Genomic DNA, 14,975 nt, shown 5'->3' with positions numbered 1-14,975 from the left:
CATGACTCTTTTTAACGTGTGATCTATATATAGTAATATCCAAAAGCTTATTTGCATCAAAATAATTTTTAAATGGAAGTTAAGACATTACTATTTACTAGCATTAAAAAATGTGTTAGTGCAAAATTATCAACTAATAAAAAGCTTATTATTCTTTTTTATGTTAGTTATTTTTTTAATCTTTGTTTATCTTTTATATTAATTACCTAAGCTGATAGATAAAAATGGTAAGTTGAATTATTCTTATTTATATATTTAATTTGTATAAATACTGTAAGTAACAATAATAATATTTTTTAATAGAAGCAAACCCACACACAAAAAGGAATAATAAAATAACAATTGTGCATTTACAACGAATAGTAAATAATACATTTTTAGTATTAAAAAAAGATTAAATTGAGAGTGGAAAAAAAAATAAAGCAAGCAAGCAAGCATTTCCAATTCAACTCTAGCTATAATGTATCAAAACACACAGTTTTCATCAATTCACTCCGCTGCATAACTCAATTATCTAAACGATAAAATAACAAGTGTTATGTATGAGAAAAGACTAAATTATGGTATCAACGATTGAATTGAAAAGTAAAATAATTCACTAGTAGAAAAAAAAAGCATTTCTTGTTGGATTCACACAAAAATTGCATTAGGAAAGTTTGCTTCATGTGGAGAAGTAAACAAGAAGCCATTGTCAAGGTTTATTGCTCCAAGTAATCTCTGAGAAAGAGTATGCAGCATGAACAACAGTGTGAAGGGATGCTAAGCTCCTGCCCTGCATTTGCAACACAACTCTGATTAGTTAAACGTCGAAAAAGGAGGAGCAAGTATTTGATTCATGTAATATGTAATTTGTTAATGATAAATGGAAATTTGCAACTATATTTTAATGCACAGTTTGGGATTGAATGATGAGCACATAAAAAGTGTATTTTGGAAGGCATTTAAAATCTACCACAAAGAAGTGACATTTTCAACAAGAGTAGAAGAAGCTGGCTCATAAACCAAACAAGTCAGACATTAAAAGTTACGAAAATCGGATGGAACTTAAAATGGTCGCAACTCATTTTGAAGTCTGAATGGAACATAAAAAGACAGTAATGTATGAAAGGGAAACAAAAATAGAATAGGCAACAGAAGATAGAATTTGACAAATGGGTGGGGTTGCGTGGGTATATAATTTTAAAAAATTATAGTAGCATGATTTTATTATTTCTAAATTAAAAATTAACAGTATTAATAAAACATTTTGGCTAATTTGAAAGATATGTGATCATCATCAATTCATCATTGGTATAGCAATCCTAATTAACCATAAGAAATAAAAGAAACAAGGGGGAAAAATTCCCCTTTTGTTTGTGATTTTTGAAGATTTATAGGAACTACTATAATATAAACTATGTTTTTCAAAAAATAATACATTATTATACTCTAGGACAAATAATTATTATACCATAGCATTGTATTTGCTAATCATGTTATATTCCATTATAAATAAAAAAAAGTACAAATATTGAATAGTGTTTTTACTAAATAGAAAACAATTTTACCATATACCTGGAACTATACTAAAAGGCTTGAAATTTAAATTATTTAAAAACTACTAGAAAAAAAAACATTTGCAGTTGCAGGTAATCAAACGACATAGCAAGAAATGTTATCTACAGCATTTGCATTTGCCTGCAAGATATTACAATAATAATAAAACAGCAAGCAATGCTTACCTTTGGATTCCTTCTCCAACCTCCACTCTGAGAAAATTGCCGATTCTAACACTGGAACCAACTTCATTTGATAAATCATTCAACAGAGACTGCATATGATACCATCAAAATCAAAATGAAATCTGGTTCTTAGAGTGCCATTCAAAGTTAACGATAACAAAATATGAACTGTCATAACATTCAAATAGGTTGAGTAAGGCTCAAGCCAAACTCACTTGAACCTTTAAAGCTTCTAAACAGAAACAACCAATAAAAGATGCCTGATATACCTTCACACTAATACTATCATTCAAGAAATACTTTTGCTCCAACAAGACAACTTCTTCATAGTACTTCCTAATACGACCTTCCACCATTTTCTCAACGACCATCTGGGACTTCCCTGAACTTTCTGCCTGAAATAAAAAAAGGAGGAAAACAACTTCAGTGGGAAATAGACAATTGAACATAGCATGCATAGGAGGTAGGAAAAAAATTTAGGATGGAAAATGAATATGCATGTATAAATAGAAAACTAAATGCTGCTTGCTACTGAGGATGCATAAACAACAACACAAGTATTATCAGGAAACTAAACAGAATTTGTTAGCTGTACTGCAAGCAAAAAAGCTGAAGTTAGTGAGTATAACAATAGCGATGAGTAAATCATTAAAAAAAACACATTTGCGAGCATCAGAAGTTCACAACTATGGACATCATGTTCTACAACAGTGAGATGCAAGGAAAGGAAGAGAATAGCATCAAAAGATGCCAATACTAAACTCCCTTGAACAATGAGTAGTAGATTGGAAGTCTGCTAGACTGAGATAATAAACACAACAACATAGCCCAAAAGAACTTTTTTTCTCCCTACTTAATTATTCTTGTTCCAGTATCTAACATCATTTGCAGCTTAAACAAGAATCATTTTGACAGAGTTCAATATACTGATTCCTCAAATTTAGTACACCTGTGTTTTCAGTATGTCACGCTCACTCTCTAATGCCTCTGAAGGAACAAGTTCCTTGGACAAAAACAAAGGCTTCGATGCCACTATGTGCATTGCCAATGATGAGCCGACCCGCTGAAGAGCATCAAGTGAAGCATTGCCATCTTCCACTTCCAATGTAACCAATCCAGCAATACGACCCAAACCTAAAAGAAGCAGATCATAACACCAAATATTGGTAAAATTTGATAGCATTTATTTTCTAGGCAGCTATAAATTTGATGCATAATATCATATGTCAAGACTCAAGACCAATCAACAAACTAGATTTGTAGTTTCATACAAGAAACCCAATTAGTTGGGCAAAACTTAAAGGTCAATCCAGTAGACTAACCAGCTTCACTAAACTATACCTTAGAAACTGGAAAACACCAGCCAAAAGTAATTCGAACAGTACTAAATAGTACAGAAATGATAATGGTGAGAGAAGCACGAGAACTTATAAAAACCATCCTATTGATTGAACACGCTAATTTCAGATGGATTATATGTTATTTCAGTCTGATTAACAGCCCGGAAGATTACAGTTATATTACCTGGCTAGGGACATGTATGAAGATAAGATACGACAGCACCATATGAAGACGACGACAATGCATAACATCTTCTAATCTTGACATTCTCCCCCACCATGGCAGCAACTTCTGTAACTGCAGTTTGCACTGTAGTTTCTCCGGATAGTTTGGGATGATCCAAATTAATCTTCATGTTCTACATTACAAGAATTTGGGAGCATTAGAAATATAGTAATGACAAGATTGCCATGATGTAAAATAATAATGGCAAGACTTTTCAAAGAAAAAGATTTTATTTTTTATATTCATTCACTATGGTAGAAAGAAAAAGAATTTTAAAACAATTATATAATATAACATACAAAAAAGGTTATAAGAACAGTTATTTGTATTTGGTAGTTACTATACTAAGCAAAGGACGGCTTTAAATCCAACGAGAGTACAAGAAAACAAAATCTACAATTCTAGTTAAGGTTAATAGATAAAAAGAGTATTTTCATCCAAGACATTAGAGGTAAATGAAATGCACGTATTCTTGTTAGGTAATAGAGAATCATAGTTCCCTGCATCATAATTTAAAGTTCACTTCTCCACTTGTCAGCATGGAGAGCATTGGTTTCCACTTCACAAAGGCAGTTGCCATCTACATTCTACAATTCTACTTTCATCCTTAGATCCTAAACTATTTTTTCCACAGCCAGCATTTTAATCAATTACAATACTTTCATACACTCTTTGCAAGCATAACCATGTGAATAAGTGAATCTACAAATGTGTACCTCCAAGTATTCGGGTCCAAAAGCAAAAGCTTCCTGGGATAGTGGGGTTGGATTTTCAATTGATAAAGCAGCCCTTGCCAAAGCAGAAGCCTGAATGAGGATCAAGAAGTTAGAAGTTGATAGTGGTCCAGACTTTATCCATTCAGTTACCACAAATAATGCATAGACTTCAAAAAGGACATTGTACATGGAGCACTGAACAAGAAGCAGTCGCTGAAAACTGACATTTAAATTTAGGCAGCAGCAATACATGTTGGATAATTAAGATGTCAAAAGTTTGTTAAAAAATTCAAATGAACAATTGGCGACCATTTTTATATTAAGGTACACTATATTTTTCCATTGGAACTTCTGTTGCTGCTTTATCATCTTGCGAAATTGAATTCAAGGCACTTCTCATCATAAATATCAAAAAGGAATATTCACCGAAGGATCAAGTTGCCTGCCAATGGTTCATGCTAATAATCTGAATGCGATCAGGCATCACACAAGTGCTTGCCAAAAAAGCCATGTCAAACATTGTTAACAGGTAATGACCAATACACAGCATTAGATGTTGGCAACCAAGAATCCAAAATGTCCTATATTAAATACATCAGACATAACTGTATAAGAAATTTAATGTAAATTGATGAAAGGAAACTTCTTAAGAGGGAAGAAGTTCATCTACTTGGATAGGAGATTTTGGGATTCATTAATTCTAGATAATACTGAACCATCAAAAATTCTGTATTTAAATTATAAGAACCAGTGGGAACTACGCAGAAATTTATACATATTTTTTTGAAGGACAAAATCATGATGGTATCACTGGTCATCATTGTACCCCCACTTGTTTTCACCATTGGCAAATCAATACTAACCAGGTACTGAAATGTGTCATTCCTTGCTACAAAATCTGTCTCACAGTTGAGCTCAACTACAACAGCCTTTTTATCCATCTGTGCTAGTGAGAGCAAACCTTCAGCTGCAGTCCGAGAAGATTTCTTTCCAGCAAGCACCACTCCTCTCTTTCTGAGATCCTTTTGCGCAGCCTCTGTAACATCAAACAAGCTAATTATGTGTTTTAACAGCAACAATAAACACATAATAGTGATAAACTGCAACAAACCTAAATCCCAATTACAATTAACAAGAGCAGTTTTGACATCCTTGATTGGAGCACTTGTTCTCTCCCTCAGTTGTTTGATGCAATTTATTTGATCAGTAGCTGATACTTCGGCACTGAACTTTCTCATAAGCACCTGGTTCCATACAATCTGGTTTGCAAACTGTCTTGGAGAAATAGGAGAGAAATAACCCCTACTTGGTTGCCCCAAAGTATTCAGTTTGCTGACTACTAACCATATGGGTTTCTTTGCACTTGTACTGAATGCCATTGCTGATAGAACAATCTCCTGTAAGCATAGGTATAATATCACCAACGATAACCTAAAAAAGAGAGACCTTACTGTAGATGTGATGATCTATGGGTCAATAAGAAAAATTTCAAATAAACAAGCACGAACAACTACTACGTGACTTTCTGACTGTTTTCTGCTGTTGATGAAGTGCACTAAGCATAAAAAAACTAAGGATTTAATTAAATCCGAAGAAGCACGAGGAAGACACTTTAGAAATATATCGAATTAAGTAAGGTGATCTGGAAAAATTACTGCCGCCTTTCGCGTTTGAAGTTCGATGCTCGTCGCCCCTGGTTCTCGATCTCTAGATTAACTACCTACCCGATCAAAGTCCCTGTAATCCAACATCAGTCGCCGCTGATTTTGTGATTACCTTCAGTGCCAATGCGTGCACTGACGGCCGAATTCAGATACCCCACTCTCCTCTTCTTTAAACCCTAAGTTCAAATCGAAAAAGTTTCTACTTTGATTTCCAGCAAGGAAAGGATTTTGCTTCAACCTTTCCAAATCGAAAACGATTTACTCAATATGACCTGCCGTTATATCCCAATCAAGGAATTTTGACCACAATATCAAGGAGCAGGATTAAAGCGAAAATGATAAGGAAATCAGAGGCCAAAAACAAGGCAAAAAAGGGTGCAAAATAGCAACAAAATAACTAGACAACGATCAGCAGATCAAGAAGACAGCGAGAAGCAGCTTACCTCTTGATTCTGCTGGATTGCTAGAGTTCACAGGGCGATGAGAGGCTTTAGCTCTTTTAAATATTTTGTAGGATGGGATCCAGTTTGATTTATTGAAGAATTTTTCATATTTAATTTTACAATGTGTCCAATATATATAAAAAATTTATCATGTTTTAATATATAAATATATATATATAAGTAAAATGATATATTATATATTTTATATTGCATACCTCGTGAAGATTTAAGATTTATGATTTAATATTTAAATTAAAAAATAAAAATTTTAAATATATATATATATATATATATATATATATTACACTAAATACTTAGGAAGTATACAACATGTCAAGTCTCATATAGATAAATGATATATTATAAGCACCTAATATAAAATATTATTTTTATTTTAAATTTAAGATTTAATATTTAGATAAATAAGTAAAAATTTTAAAAATATATATTTTATATTAGATATTCTTCGTGTGCGGTATAAGATGTAACATATCAAGCTCGTATGGACATATTCACATTTATATATTTCTTATATGTTTGATTTAGTTTTATGAATTTTTATTTTGTTTGGAACAAGAGCTGAATGGGACTGAATCTGTTTTTTTTTAAATTTTATTTTAGGAGTTTTTTATTATCAAAGTTCATTACATTAGATGTTGAGAAAAAACCATTCACTCTATTTTTTTTAAATTACCTTTTTTTATTAATATTATAGTAAATTTGACAGTTATTGCGTTGTGTTTATTAAAAAATAAAAAATGTTATATGATGAGTTTATCACTAAGGTAAAGAGGAGTAATATGTAAAAAAATTTAAGAAGAGGCATCTTTTTCAATATAAAAACGGGATTTTTTTATATAAAAAAAAAAAAAAAAAAAAGTAAAACCCAACAGATAAATGGACCAATTAAATTTGCTCACCTAAAACCTATTTATTTTAACTAAAATCAAGTAGATTTTTTAATATTTAAAAAATAATAAATTAATAAATTAGACTTGATCAGTGTCTCATCTACTTATCTATCCATTTAACATGCTTAACTTGGCAATAAAAGATGAAATCTACCACTCCAATAATTTTACATAATCGATTCTATAATCATTTGTAAAGAGATAAATTGAAAACTATAATTGACCACTACAAAAAGGACATTATCTCAATTTCATCGAAACTTCAACCCTTACCTACTACAACAAATCTATCACGCATTAATCAACTCAATCATGCCCCTGGAACAACATGTGGCTTAACTTGAACACACCAATTATGGGACGAGAGAGACAAATCAACTGGTATATGATTAGGATATGTTCTTACACCAAAACAACACCATATCTGCAGCATCCTGCTAGTTTCAATAATCAAATCGACACAAGGATTTGAAACCTGAAACCTCAACATTCACAGAAATCCAGTGCATAATTGTCGCTAAATAAATACAAATCACATCAGAATTGCTGCCCATGGCAACCAGTTCCATTCTCTTTAATGGTTTACAATAAAAAAGAATTAAAAATATGGTGCTGAGATGTACAAGCCCACAGGAAGTGTTTAATCCAGAGCAGTGGCATGAGCCTAGGTATCATCAACTTGAGAGTGGAAAACAAAGCTTGGGAATGTTGTCGTGATGTCCCTGTTCAAGATAGATGAAATTAGTGAGAAATCGGGGGAAAAAAGGAGGCTGCATTGTTGCATTCTGTTACTGCCATAAAGGTGATTCGCTTAAGGATCTTATAAAGCAAGACAACACAAGGCTTGCATGGACCTTTCGACTAGTCTCAGTTTGCCATTATATAAAATTTCATCTTCTAACACAGTAACACTACTAACAGCATGTATGGTTTGCGTCGAACTTTGCTTTTGCAAGGAAAATAAGAAAGATCAATTGCAACAAAAGAGAATCATCTTCACCAGTTCATGATATTAGAATAAATCTAGAATCAGGACCAGAGTTAGGTTAGTCATGGGAGAGTAACACCTAATCAGCGAGATTTTTGTATAAAGTGAATGTTACACGTGCATAGTGCATACATGAGATTATGTGCCTAAGAACTCATAGATTTGTAAAAATTTGACACTTCTTAGAAGGTTAATAGGGAGGTGAAGTATGTAGATTAAATGAGAACCAGAAAGCAACTCCTTGTCCTGTTATTTTACGAAAAAGTTGACCTATTTGAAGAGAAGTAAATAGTGCACAGTTTATATGAATAAGTTATTAGGTCTTTCAAAGTAAACAATTTTTTTCTTCTAAATTGTCCAACTTCTCATCCCCACATAGTGGCAACGATGTTCACAATTAATTACCTGAGGTATTGGAGAGTCATATTCTTTAAAAGAGAGGGATGCTGCAAGACAAGATTGCGCCATTCTTCCTTGTCAATTTTTCCATCGTGTTTTGTGTCAGCCTCCTCAAAAGTCTGGATAAGAACAAAAATGGAAGAAATATGATTATTAGAAGTTAGAAGAGAATATGTCTTAATATTCGCTTTAATACTCAAATAGATCGTGTGAATAAATAATAAGCATCTTATCCAATAAATACAAGTGCTTTCTTGAATTAATTTCATAGCACATAAAAGTCATGGTGTTGACTAGCTTCTTTTCAAATGCTAATATAAAATATTCATCCCATTTACCCATCCGGAAAATGAAAATCAACTTGATGCCTACAGAGTTTACATAAGAAAAGGGCAGAAGGAATTGAAACACCAAATAATAGACAATAGAAAAAAATGTTTGTGTGTTTTTAGGCACACAAGCTTGGAACATGAGATTCAGAAACCAAAAAGTATAAAACATTTCGAGCACAGAATATGTAAGGTTGAAAGATAACCATGCAATACCAATAAGGTTACTATTGTAAATTTGCAGCTCTAACAAAATCAAGTCTTAAAATCAAGGATATATGTTTTCATATCAAAATTTGGCAGAACCTCAGAAAATGTAAAGCTTCAAGAAAAAACAGAATTTAGGATGAAATTTAGAAGACAAACAAGAAACATGCAAAATGTTGATGAAGCAATTTCAGTTTCAATAATCTCAACCTTGTCAATGATACTTTCTATCACATCGTCTGCAAGATTCATTCCAGATTCAGCAAGTGTAGCAACTACCATTTGCTTAACCTGGCTCAGAAAATTCAAAAATGATAATAAAATTGCCGCGTTAGTGCTCTCAATTTCCAATTAGCAGACAGAGATATATAAGGTAATTTAAATGCTAGCAAATCAAAATAAAAACTTATTTCCGCTTGGCATTCTGGAAACCTACAGCCTACTTCAAACATGATTCAAATCTTAAATGTCTAGAATTACATATGCAAGAAGGGTTAAATCTAGTTACGGAACTCTTGCAGGCAGCTATGCTAAATTCTTACTGTTGATTTGGCATAGACAAGCAGTTTTGTCAAATTTTGATATTCGTACAGCATGGGAAGGATTTTAGACCCGAATTTTGAGGATACCAGAAAACCTAAGCTGGATTAGATGGCTTATCTAAGGAAACCAAAAGACAAATTAGTTCAGATGGCTTATCCGGTCTGCAGTATTTTTCCTCGCAGAACCAAATGAATGCAGTTTCAGTTTTCCAGATCAAGAAAACTTTCATTCAAAATGAATGTTTCTCTCAGGGCTCTAAGATTTACATCACTTTTGATTCTTATATATGATGCATTTACCTAGAAAAAAAAAGAATGTTTCTCTCTGATTTATAAAAATGGTAAGGTGTTTGATTGTGTAGTCTTTTTATTATTATTTTTTTCTTTTAAAACATTGTCAATAAAAATATGCTGCATGTAGAATTCAACTTCTTCCATTTACCTGACAATTCTTGAACCTTCGTTTTATTATGTTGAAAATGAAGTTTATAATACAAGTTAAGAAGTGATTAAATTTGAACATTGTTTTCCATAGTCAAAATATTAAGCATAGTACCTCTTGTCTTTCAATAAAACCTTGCTGCTTGAGGTCATATAGCTTGAAAGAGACTGCAATAAGAAATGGGATCTCTGGTAAATTCCAACTTTTAGCATCAAAAAGCATTTTCCAATAAGAGATGATTTTTTTAAGTGTCATAAAAAAAGGAAGCTCTAATTCAAGTCAAATTTACTAATTCAGTAGGATCATAATCCTTATACAGAGTTGAATTTGCCAAGCATATAATGCCTCATTAGTAGTGTATAGGGTAACAAGACCATGCTGTTAGCATGTGGCACCTGCTATTGAATTGCATAATCAAAACATTAAAAGCAGCAATTCTTCCAACAAGGTTTTACACTCACCAGAAATCGTGGCAAGGATAGTCGGGTGCAAAAGTAATATAATATAACTTTTTCCATAAATAACAGATTTACTAAAAATCTACCAATTTTTACTTAAAAAAAAAGCAGTTCAACCAGTAGCAAGTGGTGTTATTTTGTGAAAAATATGAGATTCGTGATAATTCCTTTTCTTATGTTCAAGGGTATATAAAGCACTGATAACTGGAACCTCAGATGCAAAAAGATCCTTCTTTTATTGAATGAAAAAAAATAAAACAAATATCAAAAATATATAAATTTTTTAGAAATAATCCATAACCAATGATGAAACCAAGAAAAACTGTCAAGCTTACAATCAATTTTTTCACCAATTGGAGCATTTGGATGGAAAACAGATAGTGCACGTGCAAACTCCTCAAATCCTAGAATTCCGTTGTGTTTTGTGTCAAACAAGTCAAACACCTGAAAAATTTGTAAAATTCAAAATTTTTTACCATACATCAACAGATTAGGTACTAAACTAAAAAAATAGCTCCCAAAGATCTAACCTTAAAAGGACACATAACTAAGGGTTTCCACAATCTCTTTGTTGATTCACAATAGCTAAAATACAACTTATAATTACCATACTAGTTTGAAAATCACCTTTTAGCTCACGGAAAGTTTGGAAGAAAATGTTGATGCGAGGGAAAATTAGAGTTTTAATGTAAGAGACAAATATTCAATGGATATATGACAAAACGCATAACACTAAACCTTAAAAAGAAAAAAAAAACAATATGGGACTAAACCTACTAACAAATGTAGACCAAGACATAATCATAATAAAATGAAGAATATAATATGTGCACATAGAAGAAACAGAAAAAAGAGGTATTGGAGCACGCAGGCATCAATTCCTTGAACCTCAGAGCAGCACACTGACAGAAAAAAGGTGAAGCTAAAAAGAATGAAGTCATGCCTACAGAAGGCTGCAGAAATCCCTACATGAGTCACAAAAGTATCTAGCTAAGCAAGGCATTCACTAAAGCCTGGAGATGAAGGAAGTGAGAGCACTCAACAAGGATAGTGATAGCGGTGTTGCATTTGATGGTCCATCATGCAGAGGCTGAGATTGAGCCATGTGGGCAGAATGTAATCAAATGACCAAATGAGTGTCCATGTAGTACATAGCATGTACCCAAATTGACCAACACCTTGTCCCGCACACATTGTGGCAGCAAACGCCATCTACTTTCATCAGTAATATGCAATAGCAAAATCATGAGGCAATTCTTGAGCTTTCTAAAACTATTAATAGCTCAATCTTTCTAGTAATAAACAATGGCATACTAAGTGCAATAACAAATCAAAAAAAGTGTAGTGTTTTATTCTCCTTTTCCTATACAAACTACACTTGAGCACCTGGGAGTTCTGGTTGAAATTAAATTTAATTGAGAAGCTGCAAACAAAAGGGGAGGGGAAGGGAGAGGTAGAGACAAACCCGATCAGCAAACAAACTCTCCTTCTTCTTAGTCTTAAATAGTGCCAACTGAAATTCTTCCTGCATAATAGCAAAACATGTTTAATCTATGAAGATTACAAAATGTAAATTAACATAAAATTGCACAATTTCAATTAGGGGTAGGTAAAATGAAGAGCGTGGGCCTAGCATTTAAGAATAAAATGATTGTCAGTTATTTATGAGTATATATTTAACATCATCTGAAAAAATATGATATCTGATTGACAGCTAGGAACTATCATATACAATATATAAATTGGACATGGTAAATAAGAAAAAAGTGTGTTCCTTACCTTGTTGATTAAGCCATCATCAATTACCGCACTACTAATCTTTTTGAATAGCTCATGCAATGCTTCTATTTCACTCACACTAACTGCAAAAATGGGTTACAAAGATGAATAACAATGGCAATGAATAAAAGAACACAACATATAATTAACAAAAGCAATTACAAACAATAAAAATCAAGAATAACAATTATTTTTTAAATGAAAAACAATATAAATTAACTTTCAGAAAACTGAATAGTTCCTACAGAGATGAGATTCTAGTTCACTTATGCTAACCACAAAATGATCAAGTAGATTTTAGATGGAAAACACACCATACAGTTATCAGTAGCAATTTCAAAATATAAATGCCAAAAATAATAGAATTGGAAAATAAGAAAGAAAGAAAGGAAGGAAATGACTAAATCAATAGGAAGATAATAAAAATGAGACTTTATATGCATATAGACAGAAGGCAACATACACACTGTTTCCCTAGCTAACCGTTCTGGATCCTTGAGTTCCTTTGGCCCGTGTAAATCAAGATCACAACACTTCCCTAGGATGACAATTAAATGCTCGAACCATTCTAGACACTGCAACATGATATTTTCTTCTTGCTAACACACTCCATACCTGCATTTTGATGAAACAAAAGTAAATTAAACATTTCATAATAGCCTGGAAAAAATAGTAACAAGCATGCGATTCACCAGAACAACCTTTTCAACATTTTATGTTGTCCTGTTGTCCAGCTTACAAGTAAGGCACCCCTAAATATACAATCAAACCATTAGTCTGAAATAAGAAACAAATAAAACATGTCTATCTTGAAATTTTGAAACAGATAATAAAAAATGAATAATAGAAAAATCGAAAAAGATGAACTAGACTACGCTACGTTGTATCTAGATGGAAATTGCCCTTCGAATCATCCACACATATCCCTGAGGAATAACCAAATTACGTTGACCAAGAGTTCCTTAATTTCCCATCACCTGTAGGAAACTTGTATTTTATCCAAATTCACAGCAAAATAATCATTGAATTAGTTTGATCGTACACCAATCCAACCAAAACCAAGGAATGAAGCTGAGAAACCAGGAAATCTCGTCTTGCTTCCCTGCTACAAAGATTCCGAGATTCAAAAAGAGAACAATAGATTAAAATTACCGGATCTGAAGCCGTAGGTACAGGCGATGGTCGAGACAGACGGGAGCTCCGAATAGTAGCAGAACAACAAGGATTGAAGGGGGAGGCGGCGGCGAGCGATTGATGAGAAGAGAGAATCGAAAGGGGGAGGAGGGGTTCCGTGCGATGCGTCGTCGTCTCCAGGGTGAGACGACGATGATATTATTTCGTGAATATTCCTTCCTTTTTTTGTCTTTATTTGTGCTTATTTTGTCTGTGTTTCCGTCAGGACTCAGGAAGGAAACATTCTCCATGTTTGGGTCAGCGAATTTTTTCCTAACACCGAACCGAGTTGGTGTGATAGACCGGTACGCCCTTATCCTCTCTCTCTCTCACTCTCTTTATAAACTCTGGCTGTGACTTAATTATCCTGCGACATAATTAACATAATTGAGTGATGCTACTTGTCACAACATATTTTTGTCATAAATTTGTGATGGAAATTTGGACCGTTCAATCACAATCACCCATTCAATTACAATCATCCATTCAATCTACGACGCGGGCCACTTGGGATTTAATCTTAATTTTAAAATCCAACGGTGCAGATTCTCACAATCCGGTCGATCACAATATTTGTGACGGAAATTTTATTGTGACAAGTAACTTTTTTCGACATAATTAAGTTGAACAGATGGCTGCTAATACGATACACAAAATGTGATTTATTAATTTTAAAAAAAATTAAAGTGTATAATTTAATTTTTTCTCTCTCTTAATTGTTTATTTTTTATATTTTCTCGACATTTTTATTCATTTTCCTTTTTTTAATCATGATTTCCGCGCACATTTAATCCTATATTATTTGGGAGATGATGAGAGAAAGAAATATTTTATTTGAGATAGGGTGAGTTAAAAAGAGAACGGTAAATTTTACTTTTATATATTTATGAATCATTATAATTTTTTACGATCTAATTTGAAATGTAAAAAAAATAAAGAAAAATTTAAAAATATTTTATTTTTATTTTAAAATATTAATTTTTAAATTAATTCATCTATTTAGTTATCTTATTTTTTCATCATCGCTCTTCATACAACGTGTGCAGTCATCGTCTAATGTTCAACCACATTTCACGACGTCGGCATCGACTTTCATCACAAATATCTTTAAGGATAAGACTCAAGAGGACAGAAATATATAATTCTAATTTTTTTTTTCTTCTCTAAAAAGAGAAACTCATTTAGGCTACGTTTGGAAACGGAGACAGGACAGAAATACAGAGACAATTTTGATTTTTTTGTCTCTGTCCCCGTTTGAAAATGAGAGACAGATACAAAAAATCAAATTGTGTCTCTGTCTCTGTCGCCAACTCTGGCTTTTTTTTGTCCATTCGAAAATCGGAGACAGGCGACTTACGCGAAGACAGAAGAAGAAAAATTCCATTTTACCCCCAAAACTGACTCGTCACCTTCGCAGGTCCCTAGCTCTCTGCGGAAGCTTTGGCCGCGTCCTCCTCCACGGTCATCTCGCTCCAGGGTCCCGGTGCAGCAGAAAGCTTCGGCTGCAGCAAGGAGAGGCCGTCGGCTCGAGAGAGGAAGAAGAACAGTGGCCGGCGAGATCGCGCGCAGGCATGGGTAGCGGTCGGTGAGATCCCGGTTGAACAGGGGAGCTCAGTGCCGCGCCGCGCAGAGAGCCC

General features: G+C 33.2%; 3 protein-coding genes across 3 annotated transcripts; all 3 read right to left on the bottom strand.

The window, feature by feature from the left end:
* Positions 1–529: 529 nt before the first annotated feature.
* Positions 530–6,200, bottom strand: LOC141828220 (elongation factor Ts, mitochondrial-like). The gene is made up of 9 exons (XM_074715601.1): positions 6,111–6,200; positions 5,115–5,400; positions 4,867–5,039; positions 4,004–4,093; positions 3,246–3,420; positions 2,671–2,855; positions 1,991–2,116; positions 1,722–1,810; positions 530–772 (listed from the first exon to the last, which is right to left on the bottom strand). Exons 2-5 carry the CDS (start codon positions 5,380–5,382, stop codon positions 3,250–3,252), a joined length of 702 nt encoding a protein of 233 aa, XP_074571702.1. The 5' UTR covers positions 5,383–5,400; positions 6,111–6,200; the 3' UTR covers positions 530–772; positions 1,722–1,810; positions 1,991–2,116; positions 2,671–2,855; positions 3,246–3,249.
* Positions 1,659–2,904, bottom strand: LOC141827006 (elongation factor Ts, mitochondrial-like). Its single transcript, XM_074714299.1, has 4 exons — positions 2,671–2,904; positions 1,991–2,116; positions 1,722–1,810; positions 1,659–1,677 (listed from the first exon to the last, which is right to left on the bottom strand). Exons 1-4 carry the CDS (start codon positions 2,902–2,904, stop codon positions 1,659–1,661), a joined length of 468 nt encoding a protein of 155 aa, XP_074570400.1.
* Positions 6,201–7,510: 1,310 nt separating the features above from the next.
* Positions 7,511–13,499, bottom strand: LOC141826142 (calcineurin B-like protein 3). Its single transcript, XM_074713390.1, has 10 exons — positions 13,318–13,499; positions 12,867–12,917; positions 12,629–12,780; positions 12,166–12,248; positions 11,852–11,911; positions 10,722–10,830; positions 10,043–10,095; positions 9,155–9,235; positions 8,415–8,527; positions 7,511–7,743 (listed from the first exon to the last, which is right to left on the bottom strand). Exons 3-10 carry the CDS (start codon positions 12,747–12,749, stop codon positions 7,686–7,688), a joined length of 678 nt encoding a protein of 225 aa, XP_074569491.1. The 5' UTR covers positions 12,750–12,780; positions 12,867–12,917; positions 13,318–13,499; the 3' UTR covers positions 7,511–7,685.
* Positions 13,500–14,975: the final 1,476 nt, after the last annotated feature.

This window comes from Curcuma longa, chromosome 4 (genome assembly GCF_044706935.1).
Source record: "Curcuma longa cultivar G26 ecotype Majalengka, Jawa Barat chromosome 4, ITB_CL_G26_1.1, whole genome shotgun sequence".
In the NCBI taxonomy this organism is placed as follows: domain Eukaryota; kingdom Viridiplantae; phylum Streptophyta; class Magnoliopsida; order Zingiberales; family Zingiberaceae; genus Curcuma; species Curcuma longa.
This window is presented reverse-complemented; position numbering and strand designations above follow the sequence as displayed.

Bases quoted from the DNA above. Each gene is read 5' to 3' on its own strand.
- LOC141828220 (XM_074715601.1), bottom strand. From the start codon at position 5,382: ATGGCATTCAGTACAAGTGCAAAGAAACCCATATGGTTAGTAGTCAGC. The intron at 4,094-4,866 runs GTTAGTATTGAT...ATCCTCATTCAG, and splicing joins ATGACACATTTCAGTACCTG to GCTTCTGCTTTGGCAAGGGC. The intron at 3,421-4,003 runs GTACACATTTGT...CTTGTAATGTAG, and splicing joins TTGGACCCGAATACTTGGAG to AACATGAAGATTAATTTGGA.
- LOC141827006 (XM_074714299.1), bottom strand. From the start codon at position 2,904: ATGCTATCAAATTTTACCAATATTTGGTGTTATGATCTGCTTCTTTTA. The intron at 2,117-2,670 runs GTGTACTAAATT...TTTTTATTTCAG, and splicing joins GTGACATACTGAAAACACAG to GCAGAAAGTTCAGGGAAGTC. The intron at 1,811-1,990 runs GTATATCAGGCA...TATCATATGCAG, and splicing joins ATGATAGTATTAGTGTGAAG to TCTCTGTTGAATGATTTATC.
- LOC141826142 (XM_074713390.1), bottom strand. From the start codon at position 12,749: ATGTTGCAGTGTCTAGAATGGTTCGAGCATTTAATTGTCATCCTAGGG. The intron at 9,236-10,042 runs GTACTATGCTTA...TTTCTGAGCCAG, and splicing joins GTTTTATTGAAAGACAAGAG to GTTAAGCAAATGGTAGTTGC. The intron at 8,528-9,154 runs GTTGAGATTATT...GTTCTTATCCAG, and splicing joins TAGAAAGTATCATTGACAAG to ACTTTTGAGGAGGCTGACAC.